The sequence below is a fragment of the Euprymna scolopes genome, chromosome 12 (assembly GCF_053919585.1).
Source record: "Euprymna scolopes isolate OS-2025 chromosome 12, ASM5391958v1, whole genome shotgun sequence".
Lineage (NCBI taxonomy): Eukaryota > Metazoa > Mollusca > Cephalopoda > Sepiida > Sepiolidae > Euprymna > Euprymna scolopes.
The window spans coordinates 64,303,635-64,326,577 of record NC_136493.1 but is presented as its reverse complement, the minus strand read 5'-3'; the positions used below and the strand labels follow the sequence as shown (position 1 = coordinate 64,326,577).

Sequence of the window (22,943 nt, the reverse complement as noted above, 5' to 3'; positions counted from 1 at the left end):
ATCTGAAGGTCATTGACAAATCTAAGTCCACTAGTATAGAGGCCACCATCATCAAGACTCAACTTTGTTCGGTTGGACACGTGATTCGAATGGATGCATGTCGGTTGCCTAAATGCCTGATGTACGGAAAGCTCCAGGCCGACAAAAGAAACCAAGGTCGACCAAAACTGTGGTATAAAGACACTGTTAAAGTCAATCTGCAATGGTGTCATATCAAACTGGGAGACCTAGAGGGACATGCTATGGACAGACCAAAATCGCGAGGCTCAACTCACAATGCTGTTGCCAACTTTGAAAAGGCTCATAGCCAGAAACTCACTGCTGCCAGAGAGAGACACACAGAGCAGCTTCAGCGGTGATCACAACAACTGACTCCCAGTGCCCCCAATGTTCTAGACTATGTGCCTCTAGACTGGGGCTGCAGAGCCACCTCCGTGGACAACCACCACCATCAATATATATATATATATATATATATATATATATATATATATATATATATATAATTCTTTTCTGGAATTTATCACTGAAATGTTATAAGAACTGAAAAAGTTTTTTTTTGCAGTCAATGTTTTTTTTTCAAGGTAGATTTTTATTTAGAGAGTGGTATATATATATATATATATATATATATATATATATATATATATATATATATATATAAAATTGGTTGAGAGATTCCAACGAGAGAAAGATGTATATTTAAATGAGAAAGGTCACCAGCAATTGGTATGCATTTGTTAACATTATTTTATTATTCCGTGTTTTGATTTTTCATTCAAAAAGATATCATATTTAGATCACTGTAATAATGTTTTTAAATCATTGAAATAGCTTTTACACGTTTCAGACGTCCTGAGAAGCGTCCTCTTCAACCTTACCTCAAAAAACTACAAAAATACATAGAACCACAGTATAGTATCTGTTCCGACATTGCACCCACCCCTCCTACCCTCAGTCAGTGCAGGTTAAATCCTTCATGACTGAGATAATTCTCATTCTTATACTTGTGCTTTTCCAGGTGCCCCTCCCTTTTGGGGAGCGAGATATTCCCCATACTAAAAAGCAATCCTGGTTCTGGCCCTGACATGGGGACACAAATAAATAAGAACATTAGAAAATCACGTCTATTTATAAATAAGCCTCTTTATTTAAACCAACATAACATTAGGAATGCCCTAAGATTAAAACAAAAATCACAATAGAAAAAAACTAAAATTAAAAATCCAAACAATAATAATCAAAATTAAATGAACACATCCCTACCAATTACCCTTGTTTCAGGGGAACTGGTCCCCCCCTCACACACACATTAAAAAGGACCTTGTATCACATCTGCTTTCTTAGGTAAGCAAATAAATTTGTAATGTTATAAAACTATTAGACATACAACACTTTCTACAAACCAATACAAGGAAGCACAAACACACACACACACACCCCTACTCACTCATTTGGCCAAGTACTAACGTGCCCCTCACTTCCACCGAAGTAATAAAAAAATTAAAAAATAAATAAAAAAAGTAGAAAAGGAGAAACAAGAAAAGAGAGAGAAAAGCAAAAGACAGCAATGACCATGGTCTGACCCTCCAATAAGCTAGGGTAGGGGTGGAACACATCCTTGAAGACCTTTAGAATCATTTACAGACATTTCCACCGCTCGGAAACATGTCACCAAAATGGACTGCGAAAATGCTTTTATACATTTTGAACACATTTTAAATATATATTATATATTTCACATTTTGAATACTGTAAACGCTTCACAGGACGTCTGAAACGTGTAAAAACTATTTCAATGATTTAAAAACATTATTACAGTGATCTAAATATGATACCTTTTTGAATGAAAAGTCAAAACACGGAATAATAAAACTATGTTAAAAAATGCATACCAATTGTTGGTGACCTTTCTCATATATATATATATATATATATATATATATATATATATATATATATATATAAGAGAGAGAGAGAGAGAGAGAGAGAGAGAGAGATTAACACACAGAAAGGAAGAATGAAAAGGAAGGACTTATTCTAAAACAATGTGGGAAATAAAATGAAAAATATATAAAGAAGAGGAAATAAGAATATGTGAGAAAAAATGGAAGAGATGAACAGATAGGAGGAAATTGAAAGAAATCTGAAGAATGACAATGAATCAAGCTTCATCTATTACCTGTGCCAAGATTAACTGGTTCTTGGCATGTCCAACCACAGCCATTGGCACAGCACTTCAGGTGACCATCGCAGTGAGTGTCGGCAGTGCAGCTCTCCATACAGGCAGCCTCAAAGCCTATAGCTGCAAGTGCCTGGGGGCAGCTGCCTGGCTTGGTCACGGCATTGGCACGTAGATAGTTACATGTCTTTAAACACTCCCCTTCATCCTCCTAAAAAGTAAAAAAAAAACACAATTGAAGGAAAATTAAAACTAAAAACTAAAACATAAAACTAAAGTACAATATGAAATGACAACTGTTTTTAAATCCAATCTTTTAATTCCTTCATTTAACAAAACTAACGAAATCTATTAATCTCTCTCTCTCTCTCTCTCTCTCTCTCTCTCTCTCATATATATATATATATATATATATATATATATATATATATATATATATATATATATATATATAGAGAGAGAGAGAGAGAGAGAGAGAGAGAGAGAGACTTTGTTTAACCACATAAAAACTTAGATAAAAGTCGTCAATAAACACTGAGAAAGCGCATATTTCTCCAAAGGTCCAACAATACTCGTTTGGATGACCATGACTTTTTAAATGTATTGCATTTCAAACAGGCACTTTCACTTTTATAGATATATTGATTGCATTTTCTTACAAACTCATGTAATTATATTCTCTTAAATCTACGACCGTTTTTTGTTAAATTGCATTCGCCCTATGCTGGACAATTTTTTCTCTAATATCTCAGTTTCAGGCAAAACAGATCAACAGACAAATTCTAACCTAACCTGCCATATAAATGAATGCATAATAGCCAAGAACAACAAGCTGTGCATGTATTTGTTGATTTCTTCTAAGCCCTCAACTGCATATATAATAGGATCCAACAATATCAGTATTAGTTATAATCATTCAATGGCCAGCTATCTCAATTGAAATATGGAATATGGAGTTCTTCAACATTGTTGTAGGAATCTTAACATTTCATTACGCCCTACAAATGAGTCATAGCAGTAGATCCATTTTTCATCGCAGATCATCAGAGCATTAAGAACTGCAGGATCTGAATTGATCAGCTCAACCATCTGTTGTCATGACAACGTCATTCTGATTTTCTCTAAACATCTTTGGGACAATCTTTGCACAAATCTTCCACATCTTCAGTTCCTCATGAATAATTGTGTGTACTGTTCTCACAGACATCAAACACTTATTGTCTCCATAGACACATGACAGTCCTTATCCATGAAATTCTGTATTTGGTCAATCATCTTTGGTGTACTGACTTCCTTAGTTCTTCCACACCTCTCATCATCCCTCAAAGACTCCTCGCCTTCCTTGAATCTCTTATGCCACTCAAAACTGATGCTTTATGGTCCAATGTAGTCCGAAGCATTCCATATGTTTTTGTGATATTTTTTCAAGTTTAAAAGGGAATTTTATTGCACATCGTCTTATAAAGTGTCCTCATGTCCAGATTACATTTTTGAAATTCACCAACTGTGACAATCAGGTATTACAATTCCTGACATATCTATTCATTTGAACCTCAAGTTGTAAAAATTGGTCAGTCATGTCATAAGATGTATAGCAATAATACTGAATTTCCAAGTGTCTACAACAATTTAATTGCTTGTATAAAAAAGTCTGGAAACTTATTGAAGGCATCTCGTACCTTATTTCTTACTTAAAAATAAAACTGGATGATTTTGCATCAGTTTTTGTTGTACGACCTTACCGTCACAGGTAAGATTTTGTTTGGTTTTTAATATTAGTAGAATTCTGTACAAATACCTTTTTTCCTATTTAAGAGTAATTTATCTTGCCTTTGGTAACAATAATGTGTTATACACTACTTTTATTGGTAAGAAAGCATTTTAAAATATGTTAAACTCAAAAAATTATCCATGTAAGTAGAAAAATAACTTATCTTGCCTTTGACACGTGAATACGTAATAATTTTTTCATATGAAATGCATTGTTTTTTTTTTTCCTTGAAATTATTTTTCTATTAGGTCATTTTCCATAATTTTTTGAATTTATATTAATTTCGACATGACACGCACATAGTAATAATGGTTTTACCTATTAATCTACAACTTTGAAGCAAAATATAATGAAGAAAACAAACAATTCCATATGTGAGCAGTAAATAAAATAACACAAGGAGACCTCTGGAGCGTTACTAAAAGCACTGAGTAAAATAAGGAGGCCTCCAGAACTCTAATGAAACCAAGTTTCTAACCACCTCTTATCTGTTTTATTAGATATTAAAATATGTCCTCAAATAACGTGACAAACAAACATCATGGCAAGCATACACAGTTTTTGTCTTATATAAACATTTTTTTATATTAGTAAATATTGCCCCTTACTATCTATCTCTCCGTCTATATTCCTCCTCCTACTGCTACCACTAAGCAACCACTTCCTTGTATATAATAATGCCTTGAAAATAAAAAATCTTAAATTTTCATAACATAACATAAACTTTTACATAACTTTCTTCGAATGCAAAATTTTTCACTTCTCTAAGAACTACGTGTTTAGAATGAAATAGGCTAAGATTTTATATTGGTTTCATTAACAAATATTCAGTACATGACAAGAAAAATCGAAATAAAAATTGAAAACATTCAAAACAAAGAAATTTAAAAGACAAACAATTATGTTCTTGCAAAGCGAAAGCACCTATTAGATTAGATAGAAGTAGTAGTATTAACGTGAAAAGAGCATATTTTGGTTTATTCTATCAACAATAGTCTGAAAATACCCCTTTTATTTGGAGTTAATTCCTATTTCAAAGGCATAAATTATTTAGTGAGATAGAATTCAGTATTATTCACAGTTTGTATTATTTTTACATAAACTACGTTTTAGTAAAAAATAAACGAAAAAACATTAAAAATCTTCAATTGTATCAAGTTTCATGGTAATGATGAAACACCAAAATAAAAGTTAGGTTGAGGATATTTAGTCTTCATTTAAACAAGTCGAGAAAGAAGCTGGTTAAGAAATTACAACAAGTTTATAAACATGTTTATTTTAACTAGAAAATACTAACATATTTCACTTTTTTATAAAGATAGCAACTATATTTTTCCGTCTAATTTTTATTTCAGCGTTTCACACTTGCTGTTATTTTTAATATTATCTTTATGAATAAATGCGAAAGATTTTTTTCAAACCTATTCTAACTATATTAAAATTAAAACGGCGTTTGCTTATTTAATTCTGTGTCGTATATGTTCATGTCATGATATATTACTCCCATGCATAGCCTCCTGGTTTGGGGGTAGTATAGGCATGTTCTTCATGATGTTACATGATAAGGGCTGTCCCCTTTTCATGTAAGTATAAAAATAGAGAGATTACTCAAAATGAAAATAAAATGAGAGAAAGCAGAAATCGAACCTTGGATATAAGTTTTAAAGAACAATAGGTTTAAATGGAATGTCCAGTAAAGTGTTAATTCTGATGAAATAAATAATAAATAAACTATTCAATTGTTAGAAAGAATGTGGATAATAAAATATGGGTTAAATAAATTAGATATGTAGGTTGAATTCCTTTGTAAAAACATCAAAGAAAAAATAGGTTATTGGGAAATCATAATGTCGGAAACGTGCAAAGTCGCGCATGGTGACACGTGAATTTTGCTCACGTGGCCGGACATGCATGGATGTCTCAATATAGGAAGTGAGAGTTAGTTAGTGAAAAAACTCAGAGGAGGTCAGAGTCAGGCGATAATCTGGGTCCAGACATGGGTTTCAATCGTCTAGAAGCGAGACGATCACATTTTGAAACTTAATATGTGAAGCTTTGAATTCTTAATGAGAAAACCACGTCCGGTCGTGAAGAAATAAACCCATCATGTGTTTTGATAAAGCTCGTCTTTGTGTTTGTGATTCTTACAAAAAGGTAAAGTGAATTATTATTATATGTCTGTGTTATAAAATGTCGTGACATACACATCTCATATCCACAATGTGAATCTACATCTCATATCTACACTAAGACTGTCTGAACACTATCTCCTCACTCTAAGAGCTTCACATAGCAACACATCTATTAACCTAAGAATTAACATATTTTTAATATATATGAATCGTCATAACACGAACACGGAACGAACAATCTCTCTCACAACATCCCTCTCTAGAACTCTTACAACAACATCTCTCTCTCTCTCTCTCTCTCTCTCTCTCTCTAAGACTCTCTTTTAATGAAACTCCTATATAACAATGATACTATAATTCTGTCTTCTCCTTTTTTGAGGAGGGTAGTGTACCATTTATTCTGTTGTCATGATATCATCGCACATTTTAGGGGAGATAGTGTTCTAAACGAACACTATCTCCCCTAAAATGTGCGATGATATCATCACAACAGAATAAATGGTACACTACCCTCCTCAAAAAAGGAGAAGACAGAATTATAGTATCATTCTTTCAGTCTTTATTTCTTCTTTTGAAAATCAGTGTATATAGTTCGTTCGTCATGCTCTCAACCGGATATTTATATAAAAAGGTCAAATATATTTTTTATTGTTTTGATGCTCTTCATAATCTTATATATGAAGTAATATTAGATTTTCCCCTATTTCATTGAGGAGTATAGCTTTCTATCCAAAAGCTGCAAATATATTTCTGTTTTGTATCTCTTTCAATCTCTTATTATCATTAATCGTTTCTACAGAAAAAAATATAGTTTTATTCACATTCAACAACCTTTATATATTATCCGGTTCTCTTTCTGCTTGGTATTTTCAGCACGGGGATAGAGGTTATTAAATCCCATCAGTAATAAGTTCTAATCCTTTCAATCAGAACACCATCATGATATCTGTAAAAACTCATTTTTAGATTCACACTGGGGGTCAGAACCATTCACAGTATACCTACTAATACTTATGCGGCTATCACATAGACAAACCTACAAAAATATGTTTTCTGATTATGCACGATACAAATCAATCATATAAAAACAAATCCAACATTTCTTTATTTGCTACAAAGTTTGCAGAACTATTTATTTTCTGTTTTACTTCCACCAAAATGAGTTCCTTTGTGCATTGGCAATGGCGATTCAGAATCAGTTAAATATAAGGTTCTATTGTTGGCATGACAATGGTTTCATGCATGCGTCCGAATACTAGTCTTTGTTTACGTTCACTCGTGCCCAGTCAACGTCCCAAATAACAGTTCCTGTAATGAAATACATATTTGGTCTAATGAAGAATGCTTGTTCTGCTTTTCTCCTGGACATTCATCTCTTCTCTTATATATAAAATACAGCCCGATTATAGCCTATTTCAATGATCTATAAATAAATCTGTAAATAAAAGTAGCATATATATACAGGGTGTCCACAAAGTCTGGCTACATTATGCAGCCAGACTTTGTGGGCACTGTGTAGATTATGCAGCCAGACTTTGTGGACACCCTGTGTATATATATATATATATATATATATATATATAACTACTTAATTTACTCACATAAAATTAATATACGAAAGTATAGATTTATGCGTAAACTTTAAGTATTTACTTCAAAAGTGCTAAATACGTAGGTAGAGCTAGTTAGTAATTTATAAAATGTATATGGCGATTAAGCTACACTGAATATTCCGCGTTTCATCCACTCTAGGACTCTTCAGGCTTATGCGAGAATTCTGAGATTTTAGTTAGCCAATCAGCATTCTAGTATCCACCGCGCCCTTCCTATCAGCCAATTGGCATGCATTTTATTGGACAAAGGATCTGTTTTAAAACTAGGTTAGTGTTTTTTTTATTATTAGTTTATATATAAATATATATATGTGTACATACATACATGCACATATATATACATATATATATATATATATACATACATACATATATGTGTGACCGTTTATGTATATTCATGTTTATTTATTTTTTAAAATTTATTTATTTGTTTATTTTCTATTGTTTTTGATAGTTTTAAAACTATTTTGTATCGCTATCCTAAAGTAAATTTTATCTTGTGAACACAGTTATTTGCTATTTCTCTTCTACAGTTTAATAGATGTTGGGGTTCTTTAAAGTACAGGATAGCAAACTTTTCATGAAGGCATAATCTACATACTAATAACGAACAAGATAAATGCAACTGTAGACACCGCACACTTTGCCCAGTTCAAAATAAATGTCTAACCAAAAGCGTAGTTTATCAGGCAACAATATTTGCGAAAGAAAACCCGAATAACAAGAAATATTACGCAGGTATGACTTCCTTAGATTTCAAAACCCGATACTATGACCACAAAAGTACATTCAACAATAAAAAAACACCGTATAAAAACAACACTAGCGAATAAATACTGAGAACTCAAAGAAAAAAACACTAACCTAGTTTTAAAACAGATCCTTTGTCCAATAAAATGCATGCCCTTTGGCTGATAGGAAGGGCGCGGTGGATACTAGAAAGCTGATTGGCTAACTAAAATCTCAATAGAAGAGGAGCATATAAAAACGATAAACAACCGCAGAATTCGCGCATAAGCCTGAAGAGTCCTAGAGTGGATGAAACGCGGAATATTCAGTGTAGCTTAATCGCCATATACATTATATATATATATATAATAATATATATATATATATATATATATATATATATATATATATATATATATATGCTTTCACTTGCTTATCAGTATGTTCTTCATGACAAAAATAGGTTCGTTCGTATTTATATATTATGCAGTCAGGCGTTCTCTCTTTGCTTAGTCATTTTAGTACAGCAATAGAAGTTACCAAACCACAAAGTCTTTATTTTCTGGTTGCACCCGGCATTTCTTAGTCGTAAAATACGCTTAAATATATTTTAATTCATGTACATTTCGTATTTATTATTGCAGAACCAATTATCTGTTGAATATTATATTGTACCTAAAATGTACTGATTTCAAAAATAAAAAAAAACGATTTGGACGCCATCAGGTAGAATCGAAACTAAAACATTTAGCGCTCCAGCCCTATTTCCAACTGATAGATAAGAAAGAGTAAAAATTAAATCACTTCAAACCATTATTTTTCTTTTTTTCACTTGCCATCAAAATGAAAAATGTTTTCCTATCAAATATGTTTGCATCAATGAATTGCAACTATTATCGGATACTCAAATCGGATGAACTTCTCATTCAAGTCACATATGTATATTACACAACTGGATGTAAATACATAAAGAGCACACAAAAAAAAATGTCTCTCTGTTCAAATGCTTTGCATATCTCTTCCGGTCCTCAAAAGAAAAAAAAATGTCTCTCTGTTCAAATGCTTTGCATATCTCTTCCGGTCCTCAAAAGAAAAAAAAAATGTCTCTCTGTTCAAATGCTTTGCATATCTCTTCCGGTCCTCAAAAGAAAAAAAAATAAAATGTCTCTCTGTTCAAATGCTTTGCATATCTCTTCCGGTCCTCAAAAGAAAAAAAAATGTCTCTCTGTTCAAATGCTTTGCATATCTCTTCCGGTCCTCAAAAGAAAAAAAAATGTCTCTCTGTTCAAATGCTTTGCATATCTCTTCCGGTCCTCAAAAGAAAAAAAAATAAAATGTCTCTCTGTTCAAATGCTTTGCATATCTCTTCCGGTCCTCAAAAGAAAAAAAAAATGTCTCTCTCTTCAAATGCTTTGCATATCTCTTCCGGTCCTCAAAAGAAAAAAAAAATAAAATGTCTCTCTGTTCAAATGCTTTGCATATCTCTTCCGGTTCTCAAAAGAAAAAAAAATGTCTCTCTGTTCAAATGCTTTGCATATCTCTTCCGGTCCTCAAAAGAAAAAAAAATGTCTCTCTGTTCAAATGCTTTGCATATCTCTTCCGGTCCTCAAAAGAAAAAAAAATAAAATGTCTCTCTGTTCAAATGCTTTGCATATCTCTTCCGGTCCTCAAAAGAAAAAAAAAATGTCTCTCTGTTCAAATGCTTTGCATATCTCTTCCGGTCCTCAAAAGAAAAAAAATGTCTCTCTGTTCAAATGCTTTGCATATCTCTTCCGGTTCTCAAAAGAAAAAAAAAATGTCTCTCTGTTCAAATGCTTTGCATATCTCTTCCGGTCCTCAAAAGAAAAAAAAAATGTCTCTCTGTTCAAATGCTTTGCATATCTCTTCCGGTCCTCAAAAGAAAAAAAAATGTCTCTCTGTTCAAATGCTTTGCATATCTCTTCCGGTTCTCAAAAGAAAAAAAAATGTCTCTCTGTTCAAATGCTTTGCATATCTCTTCCGGTTCTCAAAAGAAAAAAAAATGTCTCTCTGTTCAAATGCTTTGCATATCTCTTCCGGTCCTCAAAAGAAAAAAAAATGTCTCTCTGTTCAAATGCTTTGCATATCTCTTCCGGTCCTCAAAAGAAAAAAAAAATGTCTCTCTGTTCAAATGCTTTGCATATCTCTTCCGGTCCTCAAAAGAAAAAAAAATGTCTCTCTGTTCAAATGCTTTGCATATCTCTTCCGGTCCTCAAAAGAAAAAAAAATGTCTCTCTGTTCAAATGCTTTGCATATCTCTTCCGGTCCTCAAAAGAAAAAAAAATGTCTCTCTGTTCAAATGCTTTGCATATCTCTTCCGGTCCTCAAAAGAAAAAAAAATGTTTCTCTGTTCAAATGCTTTGCATATCTCTTCCGGTCCTCAAAAGAAAAAAAAATGTCTCTCTGTTCAAATGCTTTGCATATCTCTTCCGGTCCTCAAAAGAAAAAAAAATGTCTCTCTGTTCAAATGCTTTGCATATCTCTTCCGGTCCTCAAAAGAAAAAAAAATGTTTCTCTGTTCAAATGCTTTGCATATCTCTTCCGGTCCTCAAAAGAAAAAAAAAATTACTCTCTGTTCAAATGCTTTGCATATCTCTTCCGGTCCTCAAAAGAAAAAAAAATGTCTCTCTGTTCAAATGCTTTGCATATCTCTTCCGGTCCTCAAAAGAAAAAAAAATGTCTCTCTGTTCAAATGCTTTGCATATCTCTTCCGGTCCTCAAAAGAAAAAAAAATGTTTCTCTGTTCAAATGCTTTGCATATCTCTTCCGGTCCTCAAAAGAAAAAAAAAGAAAATGTCTCTCTGTTCAAATGCTTTGCATATCTCTTCCGGTTCTCAAAAGAAAAAAAAACGTCTCTCTGTTCAAATGCTTTGCATATCTCTTCCGGTTCTCAAAAGAAAAAAAAATGTCTCTCTGTTCAAATGCCTTGCATATCTCTTCCGGTCCTCAAAAGAAAAAAAAATGTCTCTCTGTTAAAATGCTTTGCATATCTCTTCCGGTCCTCAAAAGAAAAAAAAAAGTCTCTCTGTTCAAATGCTTTGCATATCTCTTCCGGTCCTAAAAAGAAAAAAAAATGTCTCTCTGTTCAAATGCTTTGCATATCTCTTCCGGTTCTCAAAAGAAAAAAAAATGTCTCTCTGTTCAAATGCTTTGCATATCTCTTCCGGTCCTCAAAAGAAAAAAAAATGTCTCTCTTTTCAAATGCTTTGCATATCTCTTCCGGTCCTCAAAAGAAAAAAAAATGTCTCTCTGTTCAAATGCTTTGCATATCTCTTCCGGTCCTCAAAAGAAAAAAAAATGTATCTCTGTTCAAATGCTTTGCATATCTCTTCCGGTCCTCAAAAGAAAAAAAATAAAATGTCTCTCTGTTCAAATGCTTTGCATATCTCTTCCGGTCCTCAAAAGAAAAAAAATAAAATGTCTCTCTGTTCAAATGCTTTGCATATCTCTTCCGGTCCTCAAAATCAAAAAAAATAAAATGTCTCTCTGTTCAAATGCTTTGCATATCTCTTCCGGTCCTCAAAAGAAAAAAAATAAAATGTCTCTCTGTTCAAATGCTTTGCATATCTCTTCCGGTCCTCAAAAGAAAAAAAATAAAATGTCTCTCTGTTCAAATGCTTTGCATATCTCTTCCGGTCCTCAAAAGAAAAAAAATAAAATGTCTCTCTGTTCAAATGCTTTGCATATCTCTTCCGGTCCTCAAAAGAAAAAAAATAAAATGTCTCTCTGTTCAAATGCTTTGCATATCTCTTCCGGTTCTCAAAAGAAAAAAAAATGTCTCTCTGTTCAAATGCTTTGCATATCTCTTCCGGTCCTCAAAAGAAAAATGAAATGTCTCTCTGTTCAAATGCTTTGCATATCTCTTCCGGTCCTCAAAAGAAAAAAAAAATGTCTCTCTGTTCAAATGCTTTGCATATCTCTTCCGGTCCTCAAAAGAAAAAAAATAAAATGTCTCTCTGTTCAAATGCTTTGCATATCTCTTCCGGTCCTCAAAAGAAAAAAAATAAAATGTCTCTCTGTTCAAATGCTTTGCATATCTCTTCCGGTCCTCAAAAGAAAAAAAAATAAAATGTCTCTCTGTTCAAATGCTTTGCATATCTCTTCCGGTCCTCAAAAGAAAAAAAAATGTCTCTCTGTTCAAATGCTTTGCATATCTCTTCCGGTCCTCAAAAGAAAAAAAATAAAATGTCTCTCTGTTCAAATGCTTTGCATATCTCTTCCGGTCCTCAAAAGAAAAAAAAAAAATGTCTCTCTGTTCAAATGCTTTGCATATCTCTTCCGGTCCTCAAAAGAAAAAAAATAAAATGTCTCTCTGTTCAAATGCTTTGCATATCTCTTCCGGTCCTCAAAAGAAAAAAAATAAAATGTCTCTCTGTTCAAATGCTTTGCATATCTCTTCCGGTTCTCAAAAGAAAAAAAAATGTCTCTCTGTTCAAATGCTTTGCATATCTCTTCCGGTCCTCAAAAGAAAAAAAATAAAATGTCTCTCTGTTCAAATGCTTTGCATATCTCTTCCGGTCCTCAAAAGAAAAAAAAATGTATCTCTGTTCAAATGCTTTGCATATCTCTTCCGGTCCTCAAAAGAAAAAAAAATGTCTCTCTGTTCAAATGCTTTGCATATCTCTTCCGGTCCTCAAAAGAAAAAAAATAAAATGTCTCTCTGTTCAAATGCTTTGCATATCTCTTCCGGTCCTCAAAATCAAAAAAAATAAAATGTCTCTCTGTTCAAATGCTTTGCATATCTCTTCCGGTCCTCAAAAGAAAAAAAATAAAATGTCTCTCTGTTCAAATGCTTTGCATATCTCTTCCGGTCCTCAAAAGAAAAAAAATAAAATGTCTCTCTGTTCAAATGCTTTGCATATCTCTTCCGGTCCTCAAAAGAAAAAAAATAAAATGTCTCTCTGTTCAAATGCTTTGCATATCTCTTCCGGTCCTCAAAAGAAAAAAAATAAAATGTCTCTCTGTTCAAATGCTTTGCATATCTCTTCCGGTTCTCAAAAGAAAAAAAAATGTCTCTCTGTTCAAATGCTTTGCATATCTCTTCCGGTCCTCAAAAGAAAAATGAAATGTCTCTCTGTTCAAATGCTTTGCATATCTCTTCCGGTCCTCAAAAGAAAAAAAAAATGTCTCTCTGTTCAAATGCTTTGCATATCTCTTCCGGTCCTCAAAAGAAAAAAAATAAAATGTCTCTCTGTTCAAATGCTTTGCATATCTCTTCCGGTCCTCAAAAGAAAAAAAATAAAATGTCTCTCTGTTCAAATGCTTTGCATATCTCTTCCGGTCCTCAAAAGAAAAAAAAATAAAATGTCTCTCTGTTCAAATGCTTTGCATATCTCTTCCGGTCCTCAAAAGAAAAAAAAATGTCTCTCTGTTCAAATGCTTTGCATATCTCTTCCGGTCCTCAAAAGAAAAAAAATAAAATGTCTCTCTGTTCAAATGCTTTGCATATCTCTTCCGGTCCTCAAAAGAAAAAAAAATGTCTCTCTGTTCAAATGCTTTGCATATCTCTTCCGGTCCTCAAAAGAAAAAAAATAAAATGTCTCTCTGTTCAAATGCTTTGCATATCTCTTCCGGTCCTCAAAAGAAAAAAAATAAAATGTCTCTCTGTTCAAATGCTTTGCATATCTCTTCCGGTTCTCAAAAGAAAAAAAAATGTCTCTCTGTTCAAATGCTTTGCATATCTCTTCCGGTCCTCAAAAGAAAAAAAATAAAATGTCTCTCTGTTCAAATGCTTTGCATATCTCTTCCGGTCCTCAAAAGAAAAAAAAATGTATCTCTGTTCAAATGCTTTGCATATCTCTTCCGGTCCTCAAAAGAAAAAAAAATGTCTCTCTGTTCAAATGCTTTGCATATCTCTTCCGGTCCTCAAAAGAAAAAAAATAAAATGTCTCTCTGTTCAAATGCTTTGCATATCTCTTCCGGTCCTCAAAAGAAAAATAAAATGTCTCTCTGTTCAAATGCTTTGCATATCTCTTCCGGTCCTCAAAAGAAAAAAAATAAAATGTCTCTCTGTTCAAATGCTTTGCATATCTCTTCCGGTCCTCAAAAGAAAAAAAATAAAATGTCTCTCTGTTCAAATGCTTTGCATATCTCTTCCGGTCCTCAAAAGAAAAAAAATAAAATGTCTCTCTGTTCAAATGCTTTGCATATCTCTTCCGGTCCTCAAAAGAAAAAAAATAAAATGTCTCTCTGTTCAAATGCTTTGCATATCTCTTCCGGTCCTCAAAAGAAAAAAAATAAAATGTCTCTCTGTTCAAATGCTTTGCATATCTCTTCCGGTCCTCAAAAGAAAAAAAATAAAATGTCTCTCTGTTCAAATGCTTTGCATATCTCTTCCGGTCCTCAAAAGAAAAAAAAATGTATCTCTGTTCAAATGCTTTGCATATCTCTTCCGGTCCTCAAAAGAAAAAAAAATGTCTCTCTGTTCAAATGCTTTGCATATCTCTTCCGGTCCTCAAAAGAAAAAAAATAAAATGTCTCTCTGTTCAAATGCTTTGCATATCTCTTCCGGTCCTCAAAAGAAAAAAAAATGTATCTCTGTTCAAATGCTTTGCATATCTCTTCCGGTCCTCAAAAGAAAAAAAAATGTCTCTCTGTTCAAATGCTTTGCATATCTCTTCCGGTCCTCAAAAGAAAAAAAATAAAATGTCTCTCTGTTCAAATGCTTTGCATATCTCTTCCGGTCCTCAAAAGAAAAAAAAAATGTCTCTCTGTTCAAATGCTTTGCATATCTCTTCCGGTCCTCAAAAGAAAAAAAATAAAATGTCTCTCTGTTCAAATGCTTTGCATATCTCTTCCGGTCCTCAAAAGAAAAAAAATAAAATGTCTCTCTGTTCAAATGCTTTGCATATCTCTTCCGGTCCTCAAAAGAAAAAAAATAAAATGTCTCTCTGTTCAAATGCTTTGCATATCTCTTCCGGTCCTCAAAAGAAAAAAAATAAAATGTCTCTCTGTTCAAATGCTTTGCATATCTCTTCCGGTCCTCAAAAGAAAAAAAATAAAATGTCTCTCTGTTCAAATGCTTTGCATATCTCTTCCGGTCCTCAAAAGAAAAAAAATAAAATGTCTCTCTGTTCAAATGCTTTGCATATCTCTTCCGGTCCTCAAAAGAAAAAAAATAAAATGTCTCTCTGTTCAAATGCTTTGCATATCTCTTCCGGTTCTCAAAAGAAAAAAAAATGTCTCTCTGTTCAAATGCTTTGCATATCTCTTCCGGTCCTCAAAAGAAAAAAAATAAAATGTCTCTCTGTTCAAATGCTTTGCATATCTCTTCCGGTCCTCAAAAGAAAAAAAATAAAATGTCTCTCTGTTCAAATGCTTTGCATATCTCTTCCGGTCCTCAAAAGAAAAAAAAAATGTCTCTCTGTTCAAATGCTTTGCATATCTCTTCCGGTCCTCAAAAGAAAAAAAATAAAATGTCTCTCTGTTCAAATGCTTTGCATATCTCTTCCGGTCCTCAAAAGAAAAAAAAAAAAATGTCTCTCTGTTCAAATGCTTTGCATATCTCTTCCGGTCCTCAAAAGAAAAAAAATAAAATGTCTCTCTGTTCAAATGCTTTGCATATCTCTTCCGGTCCTCAAAAGAAAAAAAATAAAATGTCTCTCTGTTCAAATGCTTTGCATATCTCTTCCGGTCCTCAAAAGAAAAAAAAAATGTCTCTCTGTTCAAATGCTTTGCATATCTCTTCCGGTCCTCAAAAGAAAAAAAATAAAATGTCTCTCTGTTCAAATGCTTTGCATATCTCTTCCGGTCCTCAAAAGAAAAAAAATAAAATGTCTCTCTGTTCAAATGCTTTGCATATCTCTTCCGGTCCTCAAAAGAAAAAAAATAAAATGTCTCTCTGTTCAAATGCTTTGCATATCTCTTCCGGTCCTCAAAAGAAAAAAAATAAAATGTCTCTCTGTTCAAATGCTTTGCATATCTCTTCCGGTCCTCAAAAGAAAAAAAAAAAAATGTCTCTCTGTTCAAATGCTTTGCATATCTCTTCCGGTTCTCAAAAGAAAAATAAAATGTCTCTCTGTTCAAATGCTTTGCATATCTCTTCCGGTCCTCAAAAGAAAAAAAAATGTATCTCTGTTCAAATGCTTTGCATATCTCTTCCGGTCCTCAAAAGAAAAAAAAATGTATCTCTGTTCAAATGCTTTGCATATCTCTTCCGGTCCTCAAAAGAAAAAAAATAAAATGTCTCTCTGTTCAAATGCTTTGCATATCTCTTCCGGTCCTCAAAAGAAAAAAAATAAAATGTCTCTCTTTTCAAATGCTTTGCATATCTCTTCCGGTCCTCAAAAGAAAAAAAATTAAATGTCTCTCTGTTCAAATGCTTTGCATATCTCTTCCGGTTCTCAAAAGAAAAAAAAATGTCTCTCTGTTCAAATGCTTTGCATATCTCTTCCGGTCCTCAAAAGAAAAAAAATAAAATGTCTCTCTGTTCAAATGCTTTGCATATCTCTTCCGGTCCTCAAAAGAAAAAAAAATGTATCTCTGTTCAAATGCTTTGCATATCTCTTCCGGTCCTCAAAAGAAAAAAAAATGTCTCTCTGTTCAAATGCTTTGCATATCTCTTCCGGTCCTCAAAAGAAAAAAAATAAAATGTCTCTCTGTTCAAATGCTTTGCATATCTCTTCCGGTCCTCAAAAGAAAAAAAAAATGTCTCTCTGTTCAAATGCTTTGCATATCTCTTCCGGTCCTCAAAAGAAAAAAAATAAAATGTCTCTCTGTTCAAATGCTTTGCATATCTCTTCCGGTCCTCAAAAGAAAAAAAATAAAATGTCTCTCTGTTCAAATGCTTTGCATATCTCTTCCGGTCCTCAAAAGAAAAAAAATAAAATGTCTCTCTGTTCAAATGCTTTGCATATCTCTTCCGGTTCTCAAAAGAAAAAAAAATGTATCTCTGTTCAAATGCTTTGCATATCTCTTCCGGTCCTCAAAAGAAAAAAAAATGTCTCTCTGTTCAAATGCTTTGCATATCTCTTCCGGTCCTCAAAAGAAAAAAAAATAAAATGTCTCTCTGTTCAAATGCTTTGCATATCTCTTCCGGTCCTCAAAAGAAAAAAAAAATGTCTCTCTGTTCAAATGCTTTGCATATCTCTTCCGGTCCTCAAAAGAAAAAAAAATAAAATGTCTCTCTGTTCAAATGCTTTGCATATCTCTTCCGGTCCTCAAAAGAAAAAAAATAAAATGTCTCTCTGTTCAAATGCTTTGCATATCTCTTCCGGTCCTCAAAAGAAAAAAAAAATGTCTCTCTGTTCAAATGCTTTGCATATCTCTTCCGGTCCTCAAAAGAAAAAAAATAAAATGTCTCTCTGTTCAAATGCTTTGCATATCTCTTCCGGTCCTCAAAAAAAAAATAAAATGTCTCTCTGTTCAAATGCTTTGCATATCTCTTCCGGTCCTCAAAAGAAAAAAAATAAAATGTCTCTCTGTTCAAATGCTTTGCATATCTCTTCCGGTCCTCAAAAGAAAAAAAATAAAATGTCTCTCTGTTCAAATGCTTTGCATATCTCTTCCGGTTCTCAAAAGAAAAAAAAATGTATCTCTGTTCAAATGCTTTGCATATCTCTTCCGGTCCTCAAAAGAAAAAAAAATGTCTCTCTGTTCAAATGCTTTGCATATCTCTTCCGGTCCTCAAAAGAAAAAAAAATAAAATGTCTCTCTGTTCAAATGCTTTGCATATCTCTTCCGGTCCTCAAAAGAAAAAAAAAAATGTCTCTCTGTTCAAATGCTTTGCATATCTCTTCCGGTCCTCAAAAGAAAAAAAAATAAAATGTCTCTCTGTTCAAATGCTTTGCATATCTCTTCCGGTCCTCAAAAGAAAAAAAATAAAATGTCTCTCTGTTCAAATGCTTTGCATATCTCTTCCGGTCCTCAAAAGAAAAAAAAAATGTCTCTCTGTTCAAATGCTTTGCATATCTCTTCCGGTCCTCAAAAGAAAAAAAAATGTCTCTCTGTTCAAATGCTTTGCATATCTCTTCCGGTCCTCAAAAGAAAAAAAATAAAATGTCTCTCTGTTCAAATGCTTTGCATATCTCTTCCGGTCCTCAAAAGAAAAAAAATAAAATGTCTCTCTGTTCAAATGCTTTGCATATCTCTTCCGGTCCTCAAAAGAAAAAAAATAAAATGTCTCTCTGTTCAAATGCTTTGCATATCTCTTCCGGTTCTCAAAAGAAAAAAAAATGTTTCTCTCTTCAAATGCTTTGCATATCTCTTCCGGTCCTCAAAAGAAAAAAAAAATGTATCTCTGTTCAAATGCTTTGCATATCTCTTCCGGTCCTCAAAAGAAAAAAAAATGTCTCTCTGTTCAAATGCTTTGCATATCTCTTCCGGTCCTCAAAAGAAAAAAAAATAAAATGTCTCTCTGTTCAAATGCTTTGCATATCTCTTCCGGTCCTCAAAAGAAAAAAAAATGTCTCTCTGTTCAAATGCTTTGCATATCTCTTCCGGTCCTAAAAAGAAAAAAAAAGAAAATGTCTCTCTGTTCAAATGCTTTGCATATCTCTTCCGGTCCTCAAAAGAAAAAAAATAAAATGTCTCTCTGTTCAAATGCTTTGCATATCTCTTCCGGTCCTCAAAAGAAAAAAAAAATGTCTCTCTGTTCAAATGCTTTGCATATCTCTTCCGGTCCTCAAAAGAAAAAAAATAAAATGTCTCTCTGTTCAAATGCTTTGCATATCTCTTCCGGTCCTCAAAAAAAAAATAAAATGTCTCTCTGTTCAAATGCTTTGCATATCTCTTCCGGTCCTCAAAAGAAAAAAAATAAAATGTCTCTCTGTTCAAATGCTTTGCATATCTCTTCCGGTCCTCAAAAGAAAAAAAAAATGTCTCTCTGTTCAAATGCTTTGCATATCTCTTCCGGTCCTCAAAAGAAAAAAAAATAAAATGTCTCTCTGTTCAAATGCTTTGCATATCTCTTCCGGTCCTCAAAAGAAAAAAAATAAAATGTCTCTCTGTTCAAATGCTTTGCATATCTCTTCCGGTCCTCAAAAGAAAAAAAATAAAATGTCTCTCTGTTCAAATGCTTTGCATATCTCTTCCGGTCCTCAAAAGAAAAAAAAATGTCTCTCCGTTCAAATGCTTTGCATATCTCTTCCGGTCCTCAAAAGAAAAAAAATAAAATGTCTCTCTGTTCAAATGCTTTGCATATCTCTTCCGGTCCTCAAAAGAAAAAAAAAATGTCTCTCTGTTCAAATGCTTTGCATATCTCTTCCGGTCCTCAAAAGAAAAAAAATAAAATGTCTCTCTGTTCAAATGCTTTGCATATCTCTTCCGGTCCTCTAAAGAAAAAAAATAAAATGTCTCTCTGTTCAAATGCTTTGCATATCTCTTCCGGTCCTCAAAAGAAAAAAAATAAAATGTCTCTCTGTTCAAATGCTTTGCATATCTCTTCCGGTTCTCAAAAGAAAAAAAAATGTATCTCTGTTCAAATGCTTTGCATATCTCTTCCGGTCCTCAAAAGAAAAAAAAATGTCTCTCTGTTCAAATGCTTTGCATATCTCTTCCGGTCCTCAAAAGAAAAAAAAATAAAATGTCTCTCTGTTCAAATGCTTTGCATATCTCTTCCGGTCCTCAAAAGAAAAAAAAAATGTCTCTCTGTTCAAATGCTTTGCATATCTCTTCCGGTCCTCAAAAGAAAAAAAAAAAAATGTCTCTCTGTTCAAATGCTTTGGATATCTCTTCCGGTCCTCAAAAGAAAAAAAATAAAATGTCTCTCTGTTCAAATGCTTTGCATATCTCTTCCGGTCCTCAAAAGAAAAAAAATAAAATGTCTCTCTGTTCAAATGCTTTGCATATCTCTTCCGGTTCTCAAAAGAAAAAAAAATGTATCTCTGTTCAAATGCTTTGCATATCTCTTCCGGTCCTCAAAAGAAAAAAAAATGTCTCTCTGTTCAAATGCTTTGCATATCTCTTCCGGTCCTCAAAAGAAAAATAAAATGTCTCTCTGTTCAAATGCTTTGTATATCTCTTCCGGTCCTCAAAAGAAAAAAAAAATGTCTCTCTGTTCAAATGCTTTGCATATCTCTTCCGGTCCTCAAAAGAAAAAAAAATGTCTCTCTGTTCAAATGCTTTGCATATCTCTTCCGGTCCTCAAAAGAAAAAAAATAAAATGTCTCTCTGTTCAAATGCTTTGCATATCTCTTCCGGTCTTCAAAAGAAAAAAAATAAAATGTCTCTCTGTTCAAATGCTTTGCATATCTCTTCCGGTCCTCAAAAGAAAAAAAAAATGTCTCTCTGTTCAAATGCTTTGCATATCTCTTCCGGTCCTCAAAAGAAAAAAAAATGTCTCTCTGTTCAAATGCTTTGCATATCTCTTCCGGTCCTCAAAAGAAAAAAAATAAAATGTCTCTCTGTTCAAATGCTTTGCATATCTCTTCCGGTCTTCAAAAGAAAAAAAATAAAATGTCTCTCTGTTCAAATGCTTTGCATATCTCTTCCGGTCCTCAAAAGAAAAAAAAAATGTCTCTCTGTTCAAATGCTTTGCATATCTCTTCCGGTCCTCAAAAGAAAAAAAAATGTCTCTCTGTTCAAATGCTTTGCATATCTCTTCCGGTCCTCAAAAGAAAAAAAATAAAATGTCTCTCTGTTCAAATGCTTTGCATATCTCTTCCGGTCTTCAAAAGAAAAAAAATAAAATGTCTCTCTGTTCAAATGCTTTGCATATCTCTTCCGGTCCTCAAAAGAAAAAAAATAAAATGTCTCTCTGTTCAAATGCTTTGCATATCTCTTCCGGTCCTCAAAAGAAAAAAAATAAAATGTCTCTCTGTTCAAATGCTTTGCATATCTCTTCCGGTCTTCAAAAGAAAAAAAATAAAATGTCTCTCTGTTCAAATGCTTTGCATATCTCTTCCGGTCCTCAAAAGAAAAAAAATAAAATGTCTCTCTGTTCAAATGCTTTGCATATCTCTTCCGGTCCTCAAAAGAAAAAAAAAAAATGTCTCTCTGTTCAAATGCTTTGCATATCTCTTCCGGTCCTCAAAAGAAAAAAAATAAAATGTCTCTCTGTTCAAATGCTTTGCATATCTCTTCCGGTCTTCAAAAGAAAAAAAATAAAATGTCTCTCTGTTCAAATGCTTTGCATCTCTCTTCCGGTCCTCAAAAGAAAAAAAATAAAATGTCTCTCTGTTCAAATGCTTTGCATATCTCTTCCGGTCCTCAAAAGAAAAAAAAATGTCTCTCTGTTCAAATGCTTTGCATATCTCTTCCGGTTCTCTAAAGAAAAAAAAATGTCTCTCTGTTCAAATGCTTTGCATATCTCTTCCGGTCCTCAAAAGAAAAATAAAATGTCTCTCTGTTCAAATGCTTTGCATATCTCTTCCGGTCCTCAAAAGAAAAAAAAAATGTCTCTCTGTTCAAATGCTTTGCATATCTCTTCCGGTCCTCAAAAGAAAAAAAAATGTCTCTCTGTTCAAATGCTTTGCATATCTCTTCCGGTCCTCAAAAGAAAAAAAATAAAATGTCTCTCTGTTCAAATGCTTTGCATATCTCTTCCGGTCTTCAAAAGAAAAAAAATAAAATGTCTCTCTGTTCAAATGCTTTGCATATCTCTTCCGGTCCTCAAAAGAAAAAAAATAAAATGTCTCTCTGTTCAAATGCTTTGCATATCTCTTCCGGTCCTCAAAAGAAAAAAAAATGTCTCTCTGTTCAAATGCTTTGCATATCTCTTCCGGTTCTCAAAAGAAAAAAAAATGTCTCTCTGTTCAAATGCTTTGCATATCTCTTCCGGTCCTCAAAAGAAAAAAAATAAAATGTCTCTCTGTTCAAATGCTTTGCATATCTCTTCCGGTCCTCAAAAGAAAAATAAAATGTCTCTCTGTTCAAATGCTTTGCATATCTCTTCCGGTCCTCAAAAGAAAAAAAAATGTCTCTCTGTTCAAATGCTTTGCATATCTCTTCCGGTCCTCAAAAGAAAAAAAATAAAATGTCTCTCTGTTCAAATGCTTTGCATATCTCTTCCGGTCCTCAAAAGAAAAAAAAATGTCTCTCTGTTCAAATGCTTTGCATATCTCTTCCCGTCCTCAAAAGAAAAAAAAATGTATCTCTGTTCAAATGCTTTGCATATCTCTTCCGGTCCTCAAAAGAAAAAAAATAAAATGTCTCTCTGTTCAAATGCTTTGCATATCTCTTCCGGTCCTCAAAAGAAAAAAAAATGTCTCTCTGTTCAAATGCTTTGCATATCTCTTCCGGTCCTCAAAAGAAAAAAAAATGTATCTCTGTTCAAATGCTTTACATATCTCTTCCGGTCCTCAAAAGAAAAAAAAATGTCTCTCTGTTCAAATGCTTTGCATATCTCTTCCGGTCCTCAAAAGAAAAAAAATAAAATGTCTCTCTGTTCAAATGCTTTGCATATCTCTTCCGGTCCTCAAAAGAAAAAAAATAAAATGTCTCTCTGTTCAAATGCTTTGCATATCTCTTCCGGTCCTCAAAAGAAAAAAAAATAAAATGTCTCTCTGTTCAAATGCTTTGCATATCTCTTCCGGTTCTCAAAAGAAAAAATAAAATAAAAT

The 22,943-nt window shown here is 33.2% G+C and overlaps 1 protein-coding gene across 1 annotated transcript in view; it reads right to left on the bottom strand.

Moving 5' to 3' along the window:
* The window catches only part of LOC145291304 (anosmin-1-like), a 555,266-nt gene that overhangs the window by 363,728 nt on the left and 168,595 nt on the right, over positions 1–22,943 (bottom strand). The window contains exon 3 of the mRNA XM_080137002.1: positions 2,183–2,393. Coding sequence (XP_079993128.1) covers positions 2,183–2,393 — 211 coding nt within the window. The remainder of the gene's footprint in view (positions 1–2,182; positions 2,394–22,943) is intronic.